This window comes from Pocillopora verrucosa, chromosome 2, assembly GCF_036669915.1.
Source record: "Pocillopora verrucosa isolate sample1 chromosome 2, ASM3666991v2, whole genome shotgun sequence".
NCBI lineage: Eukaryota > Metazoa > Cnidaria > Anthozoa > Scleractinia > Pocilloporidae > Pocillopora > Pocillopora verrucosa.
The window spans coordinates 9,687,353-9,711,570 of NC_089313.1; the positions used below are offsets into that span (position 1 = coordinate 9,687,353).

General features: G+C 37.2%; 1 protein-coding gene and 1 pseudogene across 1 annotated transcript; one reads left to right on the forward strand and one right to left on the reverse strand.

Annotated features, from left to right (window-relative positions):
• The first annotated feature begins 21,119 nt into the window (after positions 1-21,119).
• On the forward strand, positions 21,120-22,111 carry LOC131778479 (UPF0746 protein DDB_G0281095-like). Its single transcript, XM_066162821.1, has one exon. It carries the CDS (start codon positions 21,120-21,122, stop codon positions 21,885-21,887), a length of 768 nt encoding a protein of 255 aa, XP_066018918.1. The 3' UTR covers positions 21,888-22,111.
• On the reverse strand, positions 21,911-23,583 carry LOC136279113 (uncharacterized; annotated as a pseudogene).
• Between the last annotated feature and the right edge of the window lie 635 nt (positions 23,584-24,218).

The window sequence follows — 24,218 nt, forward strand, 5'->3', positions numbered from 1 at the left end:
AATTGATTCGACTTGAGAAATAGTCAAACCACGGAAGACAGTTAAACTGCACAGATTGCAAAATCTTTCTTAATTGGTTTAAGTAGATGAAATGGTTCCACTCTACATACAGCTCAGCTTCACAAACTGTATAACTAGCTTAAACTGCACAATCTAGATTAAGTGGTCGAGCTAGTTCAGATAGTAGTAAAGTACTTGGGGCATTTAATGCATTTTCACCAAATATCACTGATTTCGTGTTGTTATTATTGCACGGTAATTTTGCGCTGGCTTTTTCATGTAATACTTTTTATTTCCTGGAATCCATATGCTATTCTTATTCTTGGAGATTCTTTGATTTTTATCTAAAGTATTGGTATACATGGAATCTCAGCATATATATTCAGATGATAGTAGTTATCATAGTAGTCAAGATAATGATTATGCATATGATAGTCAAGACGATTATTCAGGTAGTAATGATAGTTATGATAGGAGCTTTATAGATTGATAGTGAACTGGATAATGAAGTTCATTACTTTAATGACTAAGAGAATATTTGTACAAAATATACCAGATATTGGAATGATGACAATATATTAAAAACAGAAAAAGAATTACACGTTATGAAGTACAATTTATGGAAACCAAGGATATCCCCTAATAATATTTAGGAAATAATATCTATTTAATATCATCATATAATGTATTGCAATAAAATATTTCCAGGTAAATTGGATAAGGTAATGTGTTCATTCTGTTATATGCAAATCAAGGAACGAGCAGTCACAGAAGAAATATTTGAACCAAAATGTATGACATAGCCACAAAGAACAAACATAGGATCATAGCACACTTTGAAAAGAGAAACAATGTATTACCACTGATCAATGGTAATGGAAGGCGGATGATTAATAGCAATTTTATCATGATATTAAATGATATGCAAATAAATATAGATTACATGAAAATAACCAAAACAAATAAATTCCTTTAATCTTATTACAACTATTGGAACAACATATTGAGACTAATTAGCCAAAAAGATGCAATTTAAAGCCTAGAAATGGTGCGATTCGTGAATACATCGCGCCAATTAGGGCCAATCAGATTACTGGGACCACCAGTGACTTTAAAATGGGTGTAATAAAAGACAATAATATTTATTTAACATCATTATATAAGGCATTGCAATTGAATAATTCAAGATATATTAGATGAGGTAATGTGTCCCTTTTTTATAAACAAATCAAGGAACGATCAGTCATGGTAGAAAAATGTTGGGAGAAGCAGTGCTTGGAGAATAAAGACTGATTGTGTGCATTAATTGTAGGAAAGTCGATGACTTTGAACCAATCAAAGAGTTTTGTGGCTTCAATGATAGCAATTGCAAAATAATAGCTCGGTCAATATATTTCAGAAAATTTAGTGTTAACAACTGAGTTGATAGCGTAAATTGACCACCGTAAAGGGTAAAAAAGCTTACGTTTTGAACATTTGCCTCTTCCTCTGACGAAGGGCTACCGCTCGAAATTTCAGCTTTCTTAAACCATTACAGCTGCCAATTTACGTTTTCAACTCAGTTGTTAACACTAAATTACCTGCTATACTCTCCCACCGATGCAGCACCAAAGTTTCTTTAGAAACTAACCCCCTTTATTCATATCTCAGGAAATACTATCTTAATAAGTTAATTTTTAAATTAACCGAAAAGTATGACAAATGTATTACCACCGATCAATGGTAATAGAAGGCGGATGATTAATATCAATTTTTTCATGATATTAAATGATATGCAAATCAGTATAGATTACATAAAAATAACCCAATCAAAGAAAACCCTTTAATATTATGACAACTATTGGAACAATATATTAAGACTAATTAGTGACGTCGACAACATAATGCTCAATATATCATTTATTACAAGTAAACTACTTCTTTTGCTGTTGCTCAAAAGCATCAAGCAGTGAACACATGTCTATGATAATATTATCTACAGTTTTTATTGGGTCCAAATATCGTTCTTTATCAAATGACACTCCTCATAAAAAGGACCTTAATTCAGTGAATGCCTTTACTAAGATGGTAAATGCAAATCGACGTCATTTGATCTTCTTCTTAGAATCTTTTATTTTTCAGTATGTTTTTAATATCAAACTAGTACCAGGTATAGTGCTAAGTACGATGGGATTCGTTGTTACCCTTCCAGATATAGTACCGCGTACTATTAAAAAGAGGATGACAAAATGCATAACAGATGTAGTTTCTTGAACCTCCTATGGGCGTTTTTTAACAGAAGCTTATGATAGTATTAGTATGATGATGTAATTTCATATATTGCTTTTGTTTAGTGATATATCTATACGATTGAAGTTTATAACACTCCTCTCTTTGAAGCTCGTATATAATATGTGAATATAAGTCAGATATTTTTTTAATCATTAATTGAGCAAGAAGCCCACCATCGAGGGTGCCGTTATTTACATTAAGTGATATGGAATGACCAGTAAATGTTCCAATATTCCAAAAAATGTAACATCTATCCATTTGTTGTTTGTGTTTTGTGCGAATATAGTTTATCGCTTGTTATTGGATCCGGAAGTTTTCTATGCCCTATGGTAGAAATGTGTCGCAGGTCCCATGCAACCAAAGCTTTAGTGAAATATATACGTTCCATCCACATCAAACGTAAATTTGTCTCTAAATAGTGTGAAATGTAAATCATTGAGAACTGCATATTTTGATCATGACTTTAAGAATTCGGTTGTCTTTTTATTATCATGACCCATTTCACAATTAAAAAAATATAAAGGTGAAAATACTGATGTTGCTGCTTGTTTAACACCAACCACATATGATTTATTTGCAGCATCATTACCATTTGTAAATATAACTGGATTGAATTTTTTTTCAATTGGAGATATTACAATCAGCGGACATTGGTTTTGTCCAGTCAGTTTTCACTAAATTGTTCTCTACGTGTCCACCTATGATTTATTTCGTGCATCATTAGCATCGATTGGTGTGGCTAAATAGATTATTTCATTAGTAGCCATATTGAAATCATTAGCCATTGCAGTCATTCTATGAGACCCAAAAACTCTTTTATTACTTTTGCCACCTTTTAAGCCCTGTAAATAATCAAACTAGCGAAAACAGTAAGATTGCACAAATTGCACTATCTATCTTAATTACTCGATGTAGCTCAAATGAGTAGGTTAATTGATTCAATCGGACAAAATGTATAACTAGCTTAATAGCATCAACTGCACCAACTGCACAATCAAGCTTAATTGGTTAAACTCGTTAAATAGTCAGAGTAGCTATGACAGTCAAACTGCACAAATTACAAAATCTATCTTAATTAGTAAAGGTGTTCAAATGCCCATATTAGCTTAGATGGTTCAACTGGCTAAATAGTCAATTTTGCGCTGGCTTTTTCGAATAATACTTATTGTTTCCTGAAATCCAGCGCAATAATAACAACAAAGAATCAATGATATCTGATGAATATGCCTTAAAAGTCCCAAGTGCTATACTACTGTCTTAAATAGTTAAACCATTTAAGCTAAATTGTGCAGTTTGTGCAATGGAACCATTTAAGTTAGTTATGCATCTTGTGGAGCTGAAGTATTTGTTCAGCTGAACCATTTTAACTACCTAAACCAATTAAGAAAGATTTTGTAATCTGTGAAGTTTAACTGTCTTCCGTGGTTTGACTATTTTACAAGTCGAATCAATTAAAATAGTTTGACTATTTTAAATGGTTCAAGAAACTTAACAAGATTGTGCAGTTTGTGCCGTTTAGTCATTGAAGCTAATTTGACCATTTAAAGTAATCCAACCAGTTGAGATATATTGTGCCATTTTTTCTCAGTCGACCTTTGACTGTTAAGCCAGCTGAACCATTTCCTAAACCTAGATTGTCAAAGTTGTGCAGTTGAACTGATAAGGCTAGTTATGCATTTTAATCAGTTCAGCCATTTGAGCTTGTTTGACTATGTGAACTTCTTCAACCGATTAAGACAAATTATGCACTTTTGTCCAGGTTAAATTGATTCCACTAGTTAAGATAATCAAACTAGATTAATTTGTTCATGTGATTAAGTAGTCGAACTAGCGAGAAAAGTTTAACTTCAAAAATAGTACGATGCATCTCTCTGGGTTGAAGTAGTTTAAAATGGTTGAACTACCCTATATGACAAGATAATGCTAACTGAAACGGTTGAACCGAACAAAGTGCATATCATACCTATGCATTTGTTTAGTTGAACCATTGAAGCTAGTTTGACTATGTGAACTACTTCGACCAATTAAGATAGATTGTGCAATTTGTGCATTTTAACTGTTATTGCTCGATTGACATTTAGCTGGTTAAACCATTTAAGCTACTTATCGGTCTTGTCTAGTTTAACCATATCTGCTAGTTCTGAATTTTGTCTTGTTGACCTATTTAAGTTAGATCGACCATTAAACTTTTCTAACCAATTAAGATGCATTGCACTATCTATCTCAAATGGTCGAAGTAGTTCAAATGCTCCAAGTAGGTTAATTAATTCAACTAGAAAAATGCATAGTCAGGTTCATACCATCAACTGCACCAACTGTGCAATTAAGCTTAATTAATTAAACACGTTAAATTGCCTAAGTTAACCCTAACCCCAACTGGACAAAATGCATAACTAGCTTAAATAGTTGAGCTGGTTAACTAGTCAAACTAGGGAAGGCAGCTAAACTGCTTAAGGTAGTACAATGGTCGAGCTACCTTCAATTGTTGAGGTGCACAAACGGCAAAATAGAGCCCAATTTGTCTAAGAAGTTAAAATGATCAAGGTTGCTTAATTAGTTCAACCAGTTAAAGAGTCCAACTGGCAAAGAGAGTGATATGCACAAATTGTCCAATCTTAATTGGTTGCAGAAGTTCAACACTCGGTCGAACTTGCTTAATTAGTTCAACTGGGAAAAATGCACAACTACCTTAATTAGGTCAACTGTACAAACTGCACAATCTAGCTTAAATGGTTGAAATTGTTAAAATGGTCAGACTAGTTTAATTGGTTTTACTCTACAAATGGCACAAATTGTTCAATCTAAATTGGTTGCAGAAGTTCAACACTCGGTGAAACTTGCTTAATAAGTTCAACTGGGCAAAATGCACAACTATCTTAATTAGTTCAACTGCACAAACTGCACAATCTAACTTAATCGGTTGAAATTGTTAAAATGGTCTAACTAGTTTGATTGGTTTTACTTTATAAATGGTCAAACTAGCATAATACTTTCAACTGCACAATTTGAGCAATTAAGCTCAAATAATTCAACTGGTCTAACAGTCAAACCTAGGTTAACTGGGAAAAATTACACAATGTATCTACGTTGGTTGAGGTACTTTAAATGGTCAAGTTAACTTTAAGAAACAAACGGCACAAACTGCAGAATCTAGCTGAATTGCTTGAAGCAGTTAAAATACTCAAACTAGTTTGACTATTTAAACCAATAAACCTAGTTTGACCATTTTAACTAGTTGAACCAATTAAGGTAGGTTCTGCAGTTAAACCACTTAAACTACTTATGTATTTAGTGTCAAGTTAAATATTTTCAGCTAGTTTGACCATATGAACTACTTCAACTATCCAATATGGATTGTGCGAGTTCTGCAGTTTCACTGGTTTTGCTTGTTTGATTGTTTCACCAGGTCAACCAATTAAGTTTGATTGAAAAGCTTGTCCATTTGAACCTATTAAGTTGCTAATGTATTTTGTCCTTTTGAACAGTTTAAGTTAGTTTAATCATGTGAACAATTTTAACCGGTGGACAATTTACACAACCTATGTCAACAGGTTTGACTAGGCCGATGGTCAATCAAGCTTAAATTATTCAAGTAGACAAAGTGCATAGTTATGCGTTTTGTCCCCTTGAACAATAACTAGTTTGACCATTTGAACTAGTTCAACCAGTTAAGATAGATGGTGAAATTTGTGCACTTTATCTCGTTTTGATAGCTTTACTATCTAGTGAAATTGTCAAACCACCCAAGATAGCTAAGGACACAAACTTTACAATCCTATCTCCGTTGGTTGCAGTAGTTGAAATGATCAAACTAGCTTAAAAGGTTCATCCGGACAAAAGATTAGATAGTTCAAACGGTAAAATAGTCAATTAAACTATCGCAAACAGTGTAACTGCACAGTCTACAGAATCTATGTCAACTAGTTAGACTAGTTCAAATAGTCAATCAAGCTTAAATTGTTCGAGTAGACAGAATTCAGAACTAGCTGAAATAGGTAAACTGGAAAAAACGCATAGGTAGCTTAAATGGTTCAAACGGCTAACTGTCAATGGAGCGATAACAGTTAAACTGTAAAAATTGCGCAATCTATATTATTGGTGGAAGTTCCTCATATGGTCAAGCTATCATAAATTCTTTAACTGGAAAAAATTCAAATTACTAGCTTGATAGGAGCAACTGCACAAACTGCACAATCCGACTTTATTGGTTGAGGCAGTTCACATTGTTTAACTAGCTCGAAAGCTTCAACTGAACAAAGTGCATAACCAGCGTAATCCATTTAACTGCAAAATATGAACAATTTAGCTCAAATAATTCAACTGGTTTAACAGTCAAACTAAGGTCAACGACGAAAAATTGCACAATCTATCTCAACTGGTTAAACTACTTTAAATGGACAAATTAACTTCAAGGAATAAACAGCGAAAACTGCAGAGTCTATCTGAATTGCTTGAAGTAGTTGAAACTGTCGGACTATTTTAACTGATTCGACAGGTGGAATAGTCAAACCACCAAAGACAGTTAAACTGCACAGAGTGCAAAATCTTTGTTAATGGGTTGAAGTAGTTCAAATGGTCAAACTAGCTGATAAGGCTCAACTAGACAAAAAGCACAACTATCTTAATTGGTTAAACTGCACAAACTGCACAAACTGCACAAACCGCGCAATCTAGCTTCCACGGTTCAACTGTGAAGTAGCTAAGATGGTCAAAAATAGCTTAGGATAAGGATCATCGGATAAAAAGCATAACGAGCTTAAACAGCTTAAGTGGCTAAATAGTCAAACTAGCAAGGAGATAGTTAAACTAAAAAAATTGCAAATGGCGGAAACAGCCAAACGGCACAAAATTCAGAGAGTAGGTGAGTTGGTTTAATTGGCTCTTATTGACAAAATTCAACAAAAAGCTAAATTGGGTCAAAAGGTTTAAGCGACCAAACAAGCGAAACAGTGAAACTGAAGAAAAACTGGACAAACTAGCTGAATTGACTTATTTTGCCACTGAATTACGCTCTCTTTAGTTCTGTCACATTGAAAAGGTTTTTGCCAGCTTGTAGCTAATCAAGCTGATTTTAGCTTTATTTCACTTAGTACAACGCTTCGGTTATTTTTGTGGCCAAATTACGCTTTTCTCAGCTTTTTCGCACCTAAAACGTGTTCTCGTTTGTTTGCAGCTAAATTAGGCTGCTCTAGGCAAGATTTCACGGAGAGTAGGTACTTGTTTTTCGTCCTCAAAATCTGCCACTAATGGTGAGATTATGTTTATCTGCTTTTTAAGCTGGCGAGTGCAGTTTTCGAACTTTCCTTTAACCTTTGAATCTCAAACTGCCTACCCTTTTCCATTTTTCTGCGCGTCCACGTGAGTTTCTTCAGCAACTACGATACTGGTCAGCGGAGATATTGCACGTGTTGACCAACGGTGAGATGATTTGTTTTCAACATTCATTTCGCGCCAAATGGCATTCTTTTCTTCGTTAAAAACGTTCATTTTCCTTTTGAAATCTTGCTCCTTGCCTCCTCTGTGTCCTTCCATGTGTGATTCACTCTAGGTCAAACTGTATCAGCCGTAAATTCCATTCTTTATTCCTCTAGATCAGCGAAATGCTCGACACCGTCTGGTGGTTTACAATGCAAAAACCTTTTTTAAGGGAACTGTTAATCCACGAGTTTACACAACTTTCAATCCCTTAGCTTCCTCGTAAGTTCCTCGACGAATTGCAGTCCAGTAACTGGTTCCTTAACCATATACAAGCGAAGTATGAATCAAGTGAAAGAAAAGGCTCGGCGCCGAGGTTTGGCCTAAAGTGGAATGAACCTCGGTAAAATCACATTACCTAAGATGCTCGGACGGACTGGTTCGATGACAAAGGATAACCAATGTCAGAAACTGGCATTTACAATATCTGCTATAACCTTGAATACCATTACCAGTTAATGCTTTTAATTACAATGGCACACCAATACTTGCATGCAATGTACAATGGAACCCACCACTTTGTTTCTTTGTCGGTTTGATGATAAAAGGACTTCCTAACCTCATAGCTTCTGCTAGTTTTATTAATCTCTCTTGCGATAGACATATCCTGATAGGGGATAAGATGTGCTATTTTATCAATGGGTATCATACGACTATTTAGGCTACTTTGACCATGTGAACTACTTCAACCAATTAAAATAGGTTTTGCAATTTGTGCAGTTTATTTGTGTCTGCTTCTTTGAATATTTAAGCACTTGAAGGATTTGAGCCAGCTTGTGAAATTTGTGCAGTTGAGCCGATCTAGTTATCCACGCCTTTTGCCCGGTTGAACCATTTCAGCAAGTTAGGGATTTTGTCATTTAAGTGAGATTGACCATTTAAAATGTACAACCAATTAAACTAGTTGGACTATTTTGACTTCTTAAACCAACTGGGGTAGATTTTGCCGCCCGTCTATTTACCGAGTTGAACCCTTTAAGCTAGTTATGCATTTTGTCCAGTTGAACCATTGAAGCTAGTATGGCCATTTGAACAACTTAAATCAACAATGAAGGAGTGTGCAATCTGTGCTGTTTACCTGTCTTAGTTACTTTTACTATTTGCTTTTTTTTTCCACGTGTATGCACCACGTATGGCTGCACTTTGAAGCGCTCCTAATATTTTCATCTTTTTAGTAGTTTAAAACTCTGTCAAATGGCTCAGCCTTGCACAAGACCTCTGCTAAACAATTTAGCTAAGAATTCATGCTGTTTCTATCAAACGTGCTGTCGCTCGCACCAAAAATTGATGAAGTAAGCCACGTTGTTCAAAGTGCTAATTACGACCTTGTTTGCATTACGGAGTCTTGGCTGCGACAACATATCCCGGACTCCGTAATAGCAATTAATGGTTATAATATCATCAGACGGGACAGAAAGGAGGCCACTCACGGCGGAGTGTGCATGTACATTAAGGAATCCATCTCTTTTTCTGTTCTCGATTTTTCCGAGGTCGACGAGAATCCGGTCTTTGATTTTGAAGTCCTGTGGGCAAAGCTGCGACCAACTCGACTCCCTAGAGGCTTTTCTAGTATTATATCTGGAGTTATATACCATCCACCGTCAGCTCCTGACTCGAAAATGCAAGATTATTTATTTAATTGCCTTACATCAATTGAGTCTCAACATCCAAACAGTGGAATCCTTCTTGTCGGCGATTTAAACCACCTAAACGAAACGACTCAAATCTAATTTCAATCTGAAACAAATTGTTCACTTTCCGACCAGAGGGAAAAGTTTTTTGGATCGTATTCTAACCAACATGAAGGAGTTCTATGATAAGGCCATCGAGCGACCTAAAGTTGGCCTTTCGGATCACAGTTCAGTGGAGATCCAGCCCAAGCTTCGGGAAAAAGCATCGCAATCAAAGGAAACTATTATCTCGAGGGATTTGAGACCTAGTAAAAGACACGCAATACAAATTTACCTCGAAATTGTTGACATACCACGCCTCCTTGACACCGTGGAGACCTGCGCGGTGGAAAGAGGTGAAAAAGCTCAGCGGCATGTCACCTGCCTCAGAAACGCGGGCCAACACCAGCAAATTACTGCAACACCTAGGTTTCTCACCAGGTGTTCTGGCAAATTACATCAATTCAGCGTTCCTGACCCCAATGCAGATTTTTGAGCCTCTTACCCACAATCCTTTCGACCCACCACAAGCCAACAACGAAGGTCATACCGTAGATATGATATCGGAGTTTTCAACTTTTATGAAACTATCTGCGCTCAACCCCTCGAAAGCACATGGGCCAGACGGTATCCCGGCATGGTTATTAAAGAAAAACGCTGATCTCTTGGCGGGTCCAGTCTCTGCGATCCTCAACTCCTCGCTCCACGAATCCCGCCTTCTGCCTTCTTGGAAAGAGGCTGACGTTGTCCCGGTGCCAAAACAAAGGCTTATTAATGACATAAACAAGCACCTCCGTCCGATTTCCCTCACGCCTATCCTGTCTAAGCTCGCTGAAGATCACATTGTTGAGAAATACGTTAAACCTGCTGTGTTACAAAAGAATCGACCCTCGACAATTTGGAACTATTCCTAAACCGTCTACTACACATGCCTTGGTCAATATGACACATAATTGGCTTGTTAACACCGACGGAAATGGTGCCACGGCAAGAGTAGTCCTACTCGATTTCCGTAAGGCCTTTGACCTTATCGATCACAGTGTTCTTGTTCAAAAACTAACAACATATGATATTCCGAGTCAAGTCAAAGGTTGGATTGTTGACTTCTTGATGGACCGGAAAGAGTTAAACTTGCTCAGGATTGTCACTCTGAATGGCGCTCTGTGCCATCCGGTGTCCTCCATGGAACAAAACTGGGCCCCTGGTTATTTCTTGTCATGATTAATGACTTGGACACACCAGTTGACATGTGGAAATACGTGGATGATACATCTTGTTCCGAAATAGTTACAAAGGGTAATAAGAGCAAACCCCAAGAAGTTGTGGATGACCTTTCGAGACAAGCGAGTCTCGATGGGTTCCAACTGAATGAGGCCAAGTGCAAAGAACTTCGAATTGGTTTTTCAACAGCAACCACGATTTCGAACCCCTAGTTCTAAATGGCAAACCCCTTGAATTAGTCACCAGTGCCAAATTGCTAGGCGTGACCATTAGCCATGATTTAAAGTGGAACATGCACACCTCTGAACTAATTAGAAAATGTTCCTCTCGTCTCTACTTTTTACGTCAACTCAAGAGATCTGGAGTGTCACTAAGTGAACTGGTGCAATTCTATATGACATGTATTAGGCCCGTCCTGGAATACGCAAGTCCTGTATTCCATTGTTCTCTACCAAACTACATCAGTGAAGATTTGGAACGGATCCAAAGAAGGGCATTCAGAATCATCTATCCTGACCTTTCATATAGTGTAACACTAGAAACAGTTCGCCTACCGAAACTTCATTAGAGGAGAGAAAAGATTTCAATCGATCTGTTTGACGAGATTGTCTGTAACCCCACCCACAATCTCCATGGCCTCCTCCCCCAAAGGAAGAGTTGTAAATATGCACTGAGACGCAAAAGTGATTTTACTCTCCCCCTATGTAAAACCGAGCGTTTGAAGAACAGTTTTATTTTTAGCCATGTCTATAAGATGTAGAAAATTTTTCTTATTCTCTCTTTTGTTATCATCAGTATTTGTAAATATTCCGTAATTCAGCCTATGGCTGCAATGGTGGTTAATAAAGTATCTCTCTCTCTCTCTCTCTCTCTCTCTCTATTTGACTGTAGAGTGCTATGGACAATTAATGGAAGATGGCGCTATGTAAATGTATTTAATTAATTAATTAATTAATTATTTAACGAGTTTAAACAATTTAGCTTCTTTGTGCAGTTGATCCTACCGAGCTAATCATTAATTTTGTCCAGTTGAACCAATTAACCCAGTTTGAGCATTTGAACAACATCAACCATTTCAGATAGATGGTACAATTTGTGCACTTTCACTGTTTCCGCTACTTTGTTTCTCGTAACTAGTTAAACCCATTAAGCTAGATAGTGCAGTTTGTATAAGTAGCATTTAAGCTAGTTATACATCTTGTTCAATAGAACCATTTAAGCCAGTTTGACCATTTGAATTACCTCTACCAATTAAAAAAGATTTTGCAATCTGTGCAGTTTGACTGTCTTGGTGGTATCCAGTCAAGTCGCTAACAGTTCAACTCGCCAACGCCAACTCACCGACGTGAAAAATCAAGTAAAAACGTCGGCGAGTTGGTCTTCAATCCAGTACAACTTATTAGAAGTGAAACATATAGAAAATTAAAAGGATCTTTAGTAAGAAAACAATTTTTTTCTTCCAACAAAGTTTATGAGGATAAAGACAAGATATTTAGTAAAAAACAAGTCTTTTTATCGCCAATGACTATAGAAGCTTCAGTCACGAACGAGTTATTGTGTGACAACAACACAGTAAAGACAATATTTCAATCGGTCAGATTTTTTTATCGCCAATGACTATAGAAGCTTCAGTCACGAACGAGTTATTGTGTGACAACAACACAGTAAAGACAATATTTCAATCGGTCAGATTTTTAAAAAAAAAGAAAAACTTGGCTTTCTAGACAAGATCTTCAGTAAAAACAATTTTTTTTTCATTTCAAACCAAGTTTATAAGAACGTCAAGGCGAATAAAGCAAGGTGAGCATCACCAATGACCAAAAAAGCTTTAGACGCGAACAAGTTATTGTGCGACAATCAGCGTCATTCCAGATTCACGCTTCGATAGCTCACTTTTGAGGGTGTTTAAGTTTGGTTCTTCTTAATACCGGGCTATGCCGATGAACGGCAAACATTTTCTAAGTGCTTTTGCGATACAAATACCATTAGGATCTAACCACAAGCTGACCAGAATCCAAAGAAGGGCTAATAGGCAATTGCTGAGTAAGGCGTTTGGATTTTGGGAGAAATATGAGAATGGTGCATGTTTTAGTACTTGCGGAAACTAGTGAAAAAACAGCGGCTCAATTATTGAAATCGATGTCGAGATTAAACGGACCTTCAAGAGCAGAATAATTTCATGATATACAAGGCTTTCACGTGTTCATTTGATCTTTATAATATATCAAATTTTATCATTAATCAAACGTTTTCGATCATGAATAAATCATTCTTTAAGTTAAAAAAACACGCAGCTCTGTGTGGTTGCTATGGTTGTCACACGAGAACTCGTTCGCGTCTCTTTTGGTCATTGGTAATATTCACCTTGCTTTATTCGCCTTGACAACCTTACAACCTTTGTTGGAAATGAAAAGACTTTTTTCACTAAAGATATTGCTTAGAAAGCCACGTTTTATCAAATCTAAAAGAAAATCTGACCGATTGACGTGATGAGTCTTTAAGTGTTGTTGTCACAAGATAACTTGTTCACGTCTGAGGCTTTTATCGTCATTGGCAATGTTTACCTTGCTTTATTCGCAATGAGATCCTTATAAACTTTGTTGGATGAAAAACTATGTTTTTGTACTAAAGATCTTTTACTTTTCTATATGTTTAATTTCGAATAAGCTGTACTGGATTGAAGACCAACTCGCCGACGTTTCTACTCGATTTTATGCATTGGATTTGGCATTGGGGAGTTGAACCGTGGGCGACTTGACCGTAATTCGTCTTGGCTGGTCGAATCGTTTAATGTACTTTAACCAGTTGAGAAAGATTGTGCAATTTTGCTCAGGTGACCTCAGTTTGACTGTTAAACCAGGTTAATCATTTCAGCTAGATTGTCCAGGTTGTGAATTTGAACTGATTAGGCTAGTTATCATTGTTTTCAATTGAAGCAAATAAGCCACCTTGACCATGTAAACTACTTGGACCAGTTAAGCTAAACTGTGCAGTTGATCCTATTGAGCTAACTATGCATTTTGTCCAGTTAAAGCCTCAAAGTTAGTTTGACAACATGAACCAATTAAGATGGATTGTGCAATTTGTGTAGTTCTATTATTCGCTCGATTTACATTTAACCTGTTGAACCATTTAAGCTATGTGTTGACATATGTGTTGTTGGTTAGATGCATTTTGTCCACTTGAACAGTTTAAGCTTGATTGACCATTTGAACTAGTCTAACCTGTTGACATAGGTTGTGTAAATTGTGGAGTTAAACTGTTTTCGATAGTTTGACTATTTTACCGTTTGAACTACTTAACCTAGTTGCATTTTGTCCGGTTGAGCTTTCTAAGCTAGATTGACCATCTGAACTACCTGTGTATTTAACTATCCTCGCTGGTTTGACAATGTAACCAGTTAGTCAAACTATCGAAAACAGGAAACCTGCAAGAATTGCAAAATCTCTTTCCACTGGTTAGAACTTGTCTAAATGGTTAAACTACCTAAAATTGTTCTAGGGGACAAAATCCATAACCAACGTAAAAGGTTCAACTGGACAAACTTTTCAATCAAGTTTAATTAGTTGATCTGGTTAAATAATCAAACTAGCAAAAACAGTCGAGGTGGAGAAATTTCATGATCTATCTTGAATGGTTGAAGTAGTTAATGTGGTGAAACTAGCTGAAAATATTTAACTGGACAAAATGTATAACCAGCTTAAATGGTTTAACTGCACAACGCACATTAATCAGTTCAATTAGTTAAAATGGTCGAACCAGCTCAATCGGTTAAAGGGCTTAATTAGTTCGATTGGTTTAAATAGTCAAACTAGATAAAAGAGTCGAGCCGCTCAATTTAACAAGCTATCTTAATTGGTTAAGGTCGTTAAAAGACACTGGCCTTTATGGTTTAACCGGAAAAAATGCATAACCAGCTTCAACGGTTCGATTGAAGAGAATGCATATCTGGGTCAAATGATTAAACTACTGTAACGATAGGATTTTTAGTTATCGAGTTCTTTCATGCTTGCGCTTAAAAAATACAATATTTAACGTAGAAAGCTTAGTTCAGCAAAGCGTAAACGCTACCAGTTCTCCTTCAGTCACCCGTAAACAGTTGTTATTAGTGTTAAACTGTAACAGCCACCTGTCATGTCCTTTTGTGTAACTGTTATCCACCGGAACTCTTTAAAGTAATTAATGTTGTAAAAGGCGAAATTCCTACTTAGCCAATAGTGTAGTAGATTACATGATCCTTTAGATTATTCATGACATTACGTTATCCATGTACGTTAGGCTTAAATAGGACTGTTCTGTAAAGCTTAGCAGTTGGGTGAGAAAAGAGAAGAGAAGAGAGACTTAACGAGAGAAGAGAAAAGAGAAAGTAGAAGAGAGAAAGAGAAGAGAAAGAAGAGCGTGGTCGAACCAGCCCTGGCCAGGTCCGTTCTGGTCAAAATTGTAGTAGAGCTTGCAGAATAAATCTACGTTGGAGCCAACCCTGTGGTTATTAGTCATTCTCTCAAGGATAGTCAGCAACCGTAATAGATTCCGGTTACCTTCCCGCAGCCAGCGAGTGCCCCCAAGGAAAGCCTTTACCCAGAAGAGTTTTAAAGAGTTGTCCCCGTCCGTCCGTTCATTTGTGAAGGCAAAACCCTGTTTTCACACTACAGCATCTGTACAATGTAGCTCGATGGAGTCCAGTAGTTAAAATGGCCAAACTAGGAAAATCGATTCAACTGGTTAGATAGTCAAACAAGGGAATACTGTTAAACTGCACAAATTGGACAAATTATCTTCATTAGTTCAAGTAGTTTAAATGGTCAAACAAGCTTAGGGTTAGGGCTTAATCGGACAAAACATCACCAGCTTAAAAAGTGAAACAAGCGAATATAGTTCAACCGAAAAAAACTGCAAAAATCGGAAAGAGTTAAACTGCACAAGATACAGAAAGTAAGTGAGTTGGCTCAATTGGCTGTTTTGAGCTTTATGTAATGGAAAAACAACGGTTTGGGTTTTTTGTTGCTAAATTATCCTGTTTTTAACCTAATCGCATCAAAACGTTTTATCGCACTGAAAAAAGGTTTTTCGCATGTCAGCAGCTGATCACGCTAATTTTAGCTCCAGGTTACTGCAAAAATAAACGTTTTTGCTTCCTGTGCAGTAAAGCTAAAAAGTAGCGACATTCGGCAGCAAATAATCGAAACAACGTTTTGAGCGAGATAAAGCTGAAATTAATGTGATTAGCTACATAAAAGGCAGAAAACCTCTTTTCAGAGCAATAACACTACAAACAGCTTAATTCGACGGCAAACAAGTGAGAAAAACGTGTGATAGCGGAAAAAAAAGCGTAGTTTAGCAACAAAAAATAAAAAAGGTGTTTCTAGTGAGATATAGCTAGAATCAGCGTGATTAGCTGCAAACTGGCGAAAGCCTCTTACGAGTGGGAAAAAGCTAAAAAAAACGTAATATAGCACCAAAACAACACAAACGTTCTTTTAGGTGAGATATAGCTAGAATCAGATCCTGCAAACAGGCACAAACCTTTATCCAATGCAAAATAACTAAAGAAAATTGAGTAATTTACCTACAAAACAGCAAAAAGAGTTGTTTTGAGCAAGATAAAGCTAAGATAGGTCAGTTACCTACAAACAGGCCAAAAAACCAAAAGCAAACGAGCACAAAAAAAGGTTTTTAGTGCGATAGAGCTGAAATGATGTAGTTACAATCACCGTGATTAGCTGCAAACAGGCGAAACCTTTTTCCAGTGCGAAAAAGCTGAAAACAGCGTAATTTAGCAACACAACGGCAAAAACGTTCTTCTGAGTGAGATGTAGGTAAAAAAAAACGTGATTAGCTTAGAACCGGCAAAGACCTTTATGTGGGGCAAAAATCAGCGTAATTTAGCAACAAAACAGCAAAAAAGTTGTTTTGAGTGAGACAAAGCTCAAATCGCTCAATTGGTTGCAAACAGGCCTGAAAAACCAGTTTTAGTACAAGAAAGCTTTTAACAGCGTAACAAAAGCAAAGAAGCACAAAAAAGGTTTTTGGTGCGATAAAGCTGAAAAGAGCGTAGTTTAGCAGCAAAAACTAAAAAAAAATTTTGTTGTGAGTGAGAAATAGCTAGAATCAACGTGATTAGCTGCAAAGAAGCGAAAACGTTTTCCAGCGCAAAAAAAACTGAAAACAGCGTAATTTAGCAACACAACAGCAAAAACGTTCTTTTGAGTGAGATGTAGGTACAATCAACATGATTAGCTAGAAACAGGCAAAAACCTTTACCCAGTGCAAAAAAACGGCGTAATGTAGCAACAACACGGCAAAAACGTTGTTTTGAGCGAGATAAAGCTCAAAGCAGTCAATTAGCTGCAAACAGGCCAAAAAACCAGGTTGAGTGCAAGAAAGCTAAAAACAGCATAACAACAGCAAACAGGCGAATAAACGTTTTCACCTTGCTGAGTTAAGAACAGCATAATTCAATGGGAAGGAAGCGAAGGAACGTTTTGAGTGACATAAAGCTGAAATTAGCGTATTTAGCTGCAAGCAGGCAGAAACCCTTTTGCAGTGCGATAAGGCTAAAAACAGCTTAATTCAGTGGCAAACAGGCGCAAAAATGTTATACGTGCGCCAAACGTTAAAACAGCCAAATTTAATTGCAAACAAACGAAGACATGTTTCTCGTGCTATGAGGCTGAAAACAGGGTAATTTAGCGAAAAGAAAGCACAAACGTTGCTTTGAGTACGATATAGTTGCAATCGGTGTGATTAGCTGCAAACAGGCGAAACCTTTTTCCAGCGCAAAAAAGCTGAAAACAGCGTAATTTAGCAACAAAACAGCAAAAACGTTCTTTTGAGTGAGATAAAGCTAAGATCTGTTAGTTACCTGCAAACAGGCCAGTTTTAGCGCAAGAAAGCTAAAAACAGCGTAACAACAGCAAACAAGCACTAAAAAGGTTTTTGGTGCGATAGAGCGAAAAAGAGCGTAATTTAGCAGCAAAAAAGCAAAAATGTTGTTGTGAGTGAGATATAATGACAATCAGCGTGATTAGCTGGAAACAGGCGAAAACTTTTTTTCAGTGCAAAAAAAGCTGAAAACGGCGAAATTTAGCAACAAACAGCAAAAACGTTCTTTTAATTGAGATATAGCTAGAATCAGCGTGATTAGCCGTAAAAAGGCCAAAAACGTTGTTTTATTGCAAAAAGCTAAAAAAACATCGTAATTTAACAACAGTACATTGAAAACGTTTTTTTTTAGTGAGATAAAGCTAAAATTAGTCAATTAGCTGAAAACGGGCCAAAAAACCAGTTTAGTGCAAGAAAATTAAAAGCAGCGTACCAGCAGCAAACAAGCCAAAAAAAGTTTTTGTGCGATAGAGCGTAGTTTAGCAGCAAAAAAGCAAAAATGTTGTTATGAGTAAGATATAGCTAGAATCAACATGATTAGTTGCAACCAGGCGAAAACCTTTATCCAATGCAAAAAAATGTAAAATATGTCCAGCAACTTCAGCGCTTGAGCTATCTAAACACTTCCCACGCAGCGCTTATTACGCATCATCAGACGCTTCTGTAATAGTGAAACCCGATCATGTTTTGATCCGAAAATACCATACAATGATGAAATTAGCCACTGCTCAAACCATAGTTAGTAGAGGAGACTAACTATGCTCAAACCACACAGTTAACAAGGTGAGTATTACTATTATTGAGCGAACAAATCAGACACTAGACGGGATAACAAGATCATATGACGCATCATGATTTAGCAAACGTGCAGAGATTGGTCACGCCAGCTTGTCATATACGACGGTACGTACTATGCTTTGTGCACAGTGTAAACAGACAAAGAAGCAATTTCAGCTGTCCCAATGAAAAAATGTACAACCGTACGTCTGTTTATAGATCATCAGTGTAGAAATATTGGACTCTAGGAACAATAATATATAGATATAGTCAAGCCTAATAGTGAAGCTCTTGTTAGTTATTTTACAATGAATAAAAACTGTAATAAAACTCTTCAGCACTGCCTGTAGAAGAGTTTCTTCAATGGATTTAAAGACCAGTTCGTGGGGTAGGGAGGTGGGGAAGAATTGACGAAGTCTGGAACCTGGGAACGACGTTCTTACAACTACACACATGCTAGTCAGCGGTATCTTCAGACAGCTTACGACCTTCGTCGTTGTTCTTCGTCGTTGTTCTCGAAGATAGGGAGTGTTTTCTTCTTCTTCAGATGAAGTGCATGATGTCAGCATCAGTTGAAATTATATTCTATTGAGCGCGACTTATAATTTCGGTCTGGGAAAATGAGCCAAAATTGAAAAAAAACGACAGTAAACCACTTTGCGATTAGACATTACTGGTGGATTGAGGTGTATACGTGCAGTGAGCATAGTGAGTCAGTAAAACAATACACCAGAATCGTATGGGCTTCTCTTATATCTTCTCTTGAATTTGCCAGGTATGACTGCCTACCCCAGCGTTTTTCCCCAACGTTTCAACCTCCTATGTTTAGCGTAGAAAATTTTTAAAAAAAGTAACTTTCAACTCCTGTTTGAACCTGTGTAATTTTTTAAAACTTTTTCACTTTTGGCTACTCTTGTTTCATGTTCCATGTTTCATGATTGCCCACTGGCTGGAAACAAACAACGTCTTTTTGAGATTTTTTCTGTTACTTAATTCGATAACCTCCGCTGTAACTGCATGTAATGTGGGTGTCTTCAAGAAAATTTGAGCTAATACCTGGATTTCATTTTTACATCACAGAAATCAATCAAGTTTTCTCTTAAGTTTGGAATTTGAGTTTATGTTGTTATTGGCTATATTGAATGGGTTGAAAAGTTTTAGATGGTATTTTCTTATGTTTGAAAATAATCGAATTTACTGGGAGGTGGAGTTGTTGCAACATGTTAACATGAAATGCAACAAGACATTTTATTGATATGTAAAAGTTTTCATCTGACTATCTACTGGCAAGTCTTTGTATTATATTTCAACCCAACCATTTCCTCAACATATAAACACTACTACAAAGTAATTGGTCAGGGAATTGGAAAACTTATGGCATATATACCATGTTTGAAACGCCATGACCATAGTAACCTAACAGGATACAAGAGGATGTGGTGGGAATAGGCCCTCTTGTCTGTATCAATAATTTGCTATCACTCCTGTTGGCAATGTTTTGATGAGGTTGGGCTATCAAGGCGAATTACGGTCAACTCGCCGACGGACTAGGGACTTTAAGAACCGAGGACGCGGTGGGTCGGAGACGCGACCGGAAGTGATTTTTCCAATTTCGGATGAAGAGCGCATGCGCGTGGCGTTTTCTCCCGAACTCGAGAACGCGGCCTGAAGAGATTTGGCGTTGTCTGCAAAACGTGAGTTGTTTAAAGCAAAACACTATAATTAACCGTCTATCACAACTATTCTGTCAATTGGAATTTAAAATTTATTGCCTCTTCATGGGTTAGGCATCATTTTTGAAACTAAAAGGACCAAAGTTGAATGGTTTAAAACGTTTTCTTCCCTCAAGGTGAGCAAGCTCGTGGTGAAGTGAATGGCGTCTAGCAGATCTTCAAAGTAAGTCATCTAATTATCCTTGAAATATTTCCCAAAGTCTCATTTTCTTTCACAGTTAAAGGAATTTATTACTACATTCATGCGGCTATTCTCATGCATGATACAATTTAGTTATCAGGCGTCTTATCATACTACTTGGTCTTCGTTTTGTTTTGATTAATCCAAAGAGCTCCGATGTGAAATATCAGAATAAAGCTTTATCGGTTGTTCCATCAACGGATGATCGATTTTACCTTCATAAATAATTTATCTAAGACTTTTCTGTTTATCAGTTGAGTCTCTACCAGATCCAGGCTTGATAATTCACGATGATCTGAAGTTGAATTTCCTGATATTGAGTGTGATTAAAACTCAACTAGACAGAGTCTATTAAAGCTAACTTTCAAAAATCGCCCGCTATACTGACTATAAGAGGAAACATAAGTTTAATTAGTTCTTTACCTTGACCACTGTCATAAAGCGTAGCATTTCAAAAGGTAAGACTGACATATCTGCCATTGTGTTATTTCCATTTTTTTATTTCTTTGAAATCGTTACTAACGAGCCAAGTTTTAGATAATACTCTGAACTGAAAACAAACCAAGAAAAATCAGAACTAAAAAGAGATTTTATTTGAGGTTAGATGTTGTTGCCTATCTCATATGAAGTTTTGATAATGTGAATCTTTGGTCAGGCTTTGAATGCATTATTCCACTGCTGTTAATCCTGAAAGTGTAAAGTTATGGGTGAGGTCTCCCTCACTCAGCAAGGCCGCTCTTTAGATTTGTGAGCTTTAGATGTCATTAAAGAAAAATCTCACTTTTTTGAACAAGCATAAAAATTAGCTTTGAGATTAATAACATTTAGTTTCAATTCAAAAGAGAGGGTTTTTTTGGAGTGAATTTTATTCTAATATTCTCTTTGTTTTTATTTTCACATAGCAATGTAATGTACTGGACTGAACAGCACAATATTATACTGTGCAGAGAAGTAGTGTTTCAAAATCCCTATGTATACAAAAAGGGGACTCCCCAGCGCAGTGAAACTTGGGAGAAAATTGTAGATGTTCTAAACAAATGTGATTCCCCACAATTTAATGTTGACCACAGAGCCATCCGGGACCACATTAATGTCTTGGTAAACAAGTACAAGAAAAAAATCAGAGCTGAAGAAAGAGCATCAGGAATATCCCCAGATGAGCCAAGTGAATTAGATGACCTAATACAGCAAATTATTGCACTTGAAGAGAGTTCTCCCACAGATACATGTAGTAAGGATAAAGCTGACAAAGGTAAAGCAGAAGATGCAAGAATGAAAGCTGTGGAAAGGCTTTCCCAAAGCAAAAAAAGGGCTTCAGAGGGAGCCAAAGAGGGTGAGGACAAACCAAAACGAACAAGAAGAAAAACTGGAGATGCCATGGAGTTTCTAAAGGAAAGAGCACAGAAGTCTGCAGAAATTAGAGAAAAGGAACTTGAGCTGGAAAAGGGAAGACAGGAACAACAACTTCAAGTGCAACAACAACAGGCTGATATGCTGAAGCTAATGCACCAGCAACAACTGCAAAATCAGCAACAACAGCAACAGTTCCAGCAACAACAGCAACAGTTCCAGCAGCAACAACTGCAAAATCAACAGCAACAGCAACAATTCCAGCAGCAACAAATGCTCATAATGCAGCAGGTCATGGGCGTCATGAGTAAAATGCTTAACAAGTAGACATTAAATTTTTATTTCTCAATGTTTACATGTTTAAGATTTACATTTTCACAAAATGTTGAACTCAAAGTGTTATTTGCCACCCCTTTGTTTGGATCTGCTTGTCGTAACATTCCCACAGACTGTTCAATCAGGATTTTATGCAAGATTTTATGCAAACTTAGGCATTGACAGGTGTTTTTGTTACAGTATTTCAGCTAAAGTAATCGATTAGTGGTGGTGGATCAAGGCCAAAGTAGTCAGCAGTCGTATTGCGGTAAAGACATGTTAAAGCATTCCGCAAAAGTGCACAAACAATGTAAATTTTTCCTACATGACTAAGGCCAATTTTGAGATTTTTTTTGTCGTCGAGAAACTTGAAATAATTTATAAGGTCTCCAAACAACCATTCCACACTTGTGCGTACAGAACTCATAGATGCATTAAACTCTTCCATTTGTCTTGTTAACACCCCATGTCTGAAGGGGCACTGCAGATGGGTACGTAGAGGATATGCCAGATCCCCGTAGATACACATCTCTTTTCCAGCAGGAGAAAAGGCGAACTGTGCCAGGTCAACATAAAGGCCAGATGTGTCCAGCATTCTTGCATCATGCATTCGTCCCTCTGAACAAGGGCAAAAAAATAATTTTTGAACCACAATCAGTTACACATTGGCTGGCTGACAAACTGTTACCTATGTAGACCATTGATTAGCTTAGTAAGTGAGTAGGCCAAAAACAACATAGGATTGGCTGGCTATTATTCTTGCAGTCCAGGTACTTATGGCCTGTAAGTCAGAGTTTAGAATTTATTGGTCTGTGGTGACAGGAAAACTAGTTCCTCTAATAAAAATTGGGAGTGGGAGCTACTGAAAATACCTCTGATTTGAGAGACCGGGAGGAAGTCATCAAGAAACGTTAGCTTAACCTTTTGAGAAAAGAAATCAATCTAACTTTTAACTTCACATAAGTGCTAAAAATGTCTATCCAAGTGAAAACAGCTACGGCACTATCCCACTATAAAAAATGAATGAATATACCGTTACCTACTGGTCCAAACAGATTGCCAATCAATCCATTTGGTAGGGCCAAGGATTGAAATTTAAGAGCGTGAACACGCTTGTGGCCATTATAAACAGCTCTTTGATTGACTCCTGGTTTTGATATGGGACGAACTGTTCCATCAACAAAGCCGAAACAGTTGTCCAAGGCGGCACCTTTGTCATGAATTGCTACAGAGTAAGTTTGCAGTAGGTTAGGAGACATAATGAAATGATTCCATTCGGTAATCCTGTGGCCATGAGCATTGTACATCCATTCAGTAACTTCGTTGCTAATCATGCTGAGCTTAGGTACTGATCGACCAAAAGTAGAAATCATATCAGACAACCTACATGGATAGCTAAAACGCTTTAGTATAACACAAAGTCCTTCTGTTGAATCACAAACGGTACCATTCGGACATGTGAAGGTATCAGGCATCTGTAAAACATCCACCAACAATGAGATGTCACTCTTTTCAAATCTGAAGTCTGCCTTACACTCTGCGGGGTCTTTGTTTTCGAGGGAAAATTTTTCATAATCCCAGTGGCGAAACGGAAGGTTTTGGGGAGTGAATTCTTCATAGAGCACGGCAAATTCTTCGTCATCTATTAGCTTTCTTCCAGAGAAAGGAGCAAAGCTTCCTGTAAAGTCTTAAATGAGTTTTGAGTCATTCTTATAGGGAAAGGCGAAAAGCGTTTTCACTGTTTTCCAGACCATCATAACTATTAGTCTAAATGATCGCGTTGTTGATCTTAACTACATATTTCCCGCGCTTAGAACGCGGTGCTCGCCCCAGCCCCACTCTCGGTCCTCACGTTTTCCAGACCACCGCGTTCTCAATTCTTAAAGTCCCTACTAACTCGCCGACGCCAACTCGCCGACGTATAAAATCGAGTAGAGACGTCGGCGAGTTGGTTGTCAATCCAATACAACTTATTAGAAGTTAAACATACAAAAAAGTAAACGATATCGAAGACCTGCGATTTCACAAATCCAGACAAAGAAATCAAAGAACAGATTATCTTGAACTGTAAATCGAATTCCCTACGGCGCAAAGCTCTGCGAGAAGACCTCGACTTAGCCGGCCTCATGAAAGCTGGTAGAGCCTTAGAATTAAGCGAAATACAAGCAAAGGAGTTAGAAAATCACGAACAAACCGTAAACGCGGTAAAGTTTAAGAAGAGAGGAATCTCGACACATCTCAAAGGGAAACAGCGCCATCAACAACCTCGACAGGAGTCACGCACTCGCTACGAGTCACGCAATCGCAGCAACTCCCGAAAAGAGAATATTAAATGTAGGAACT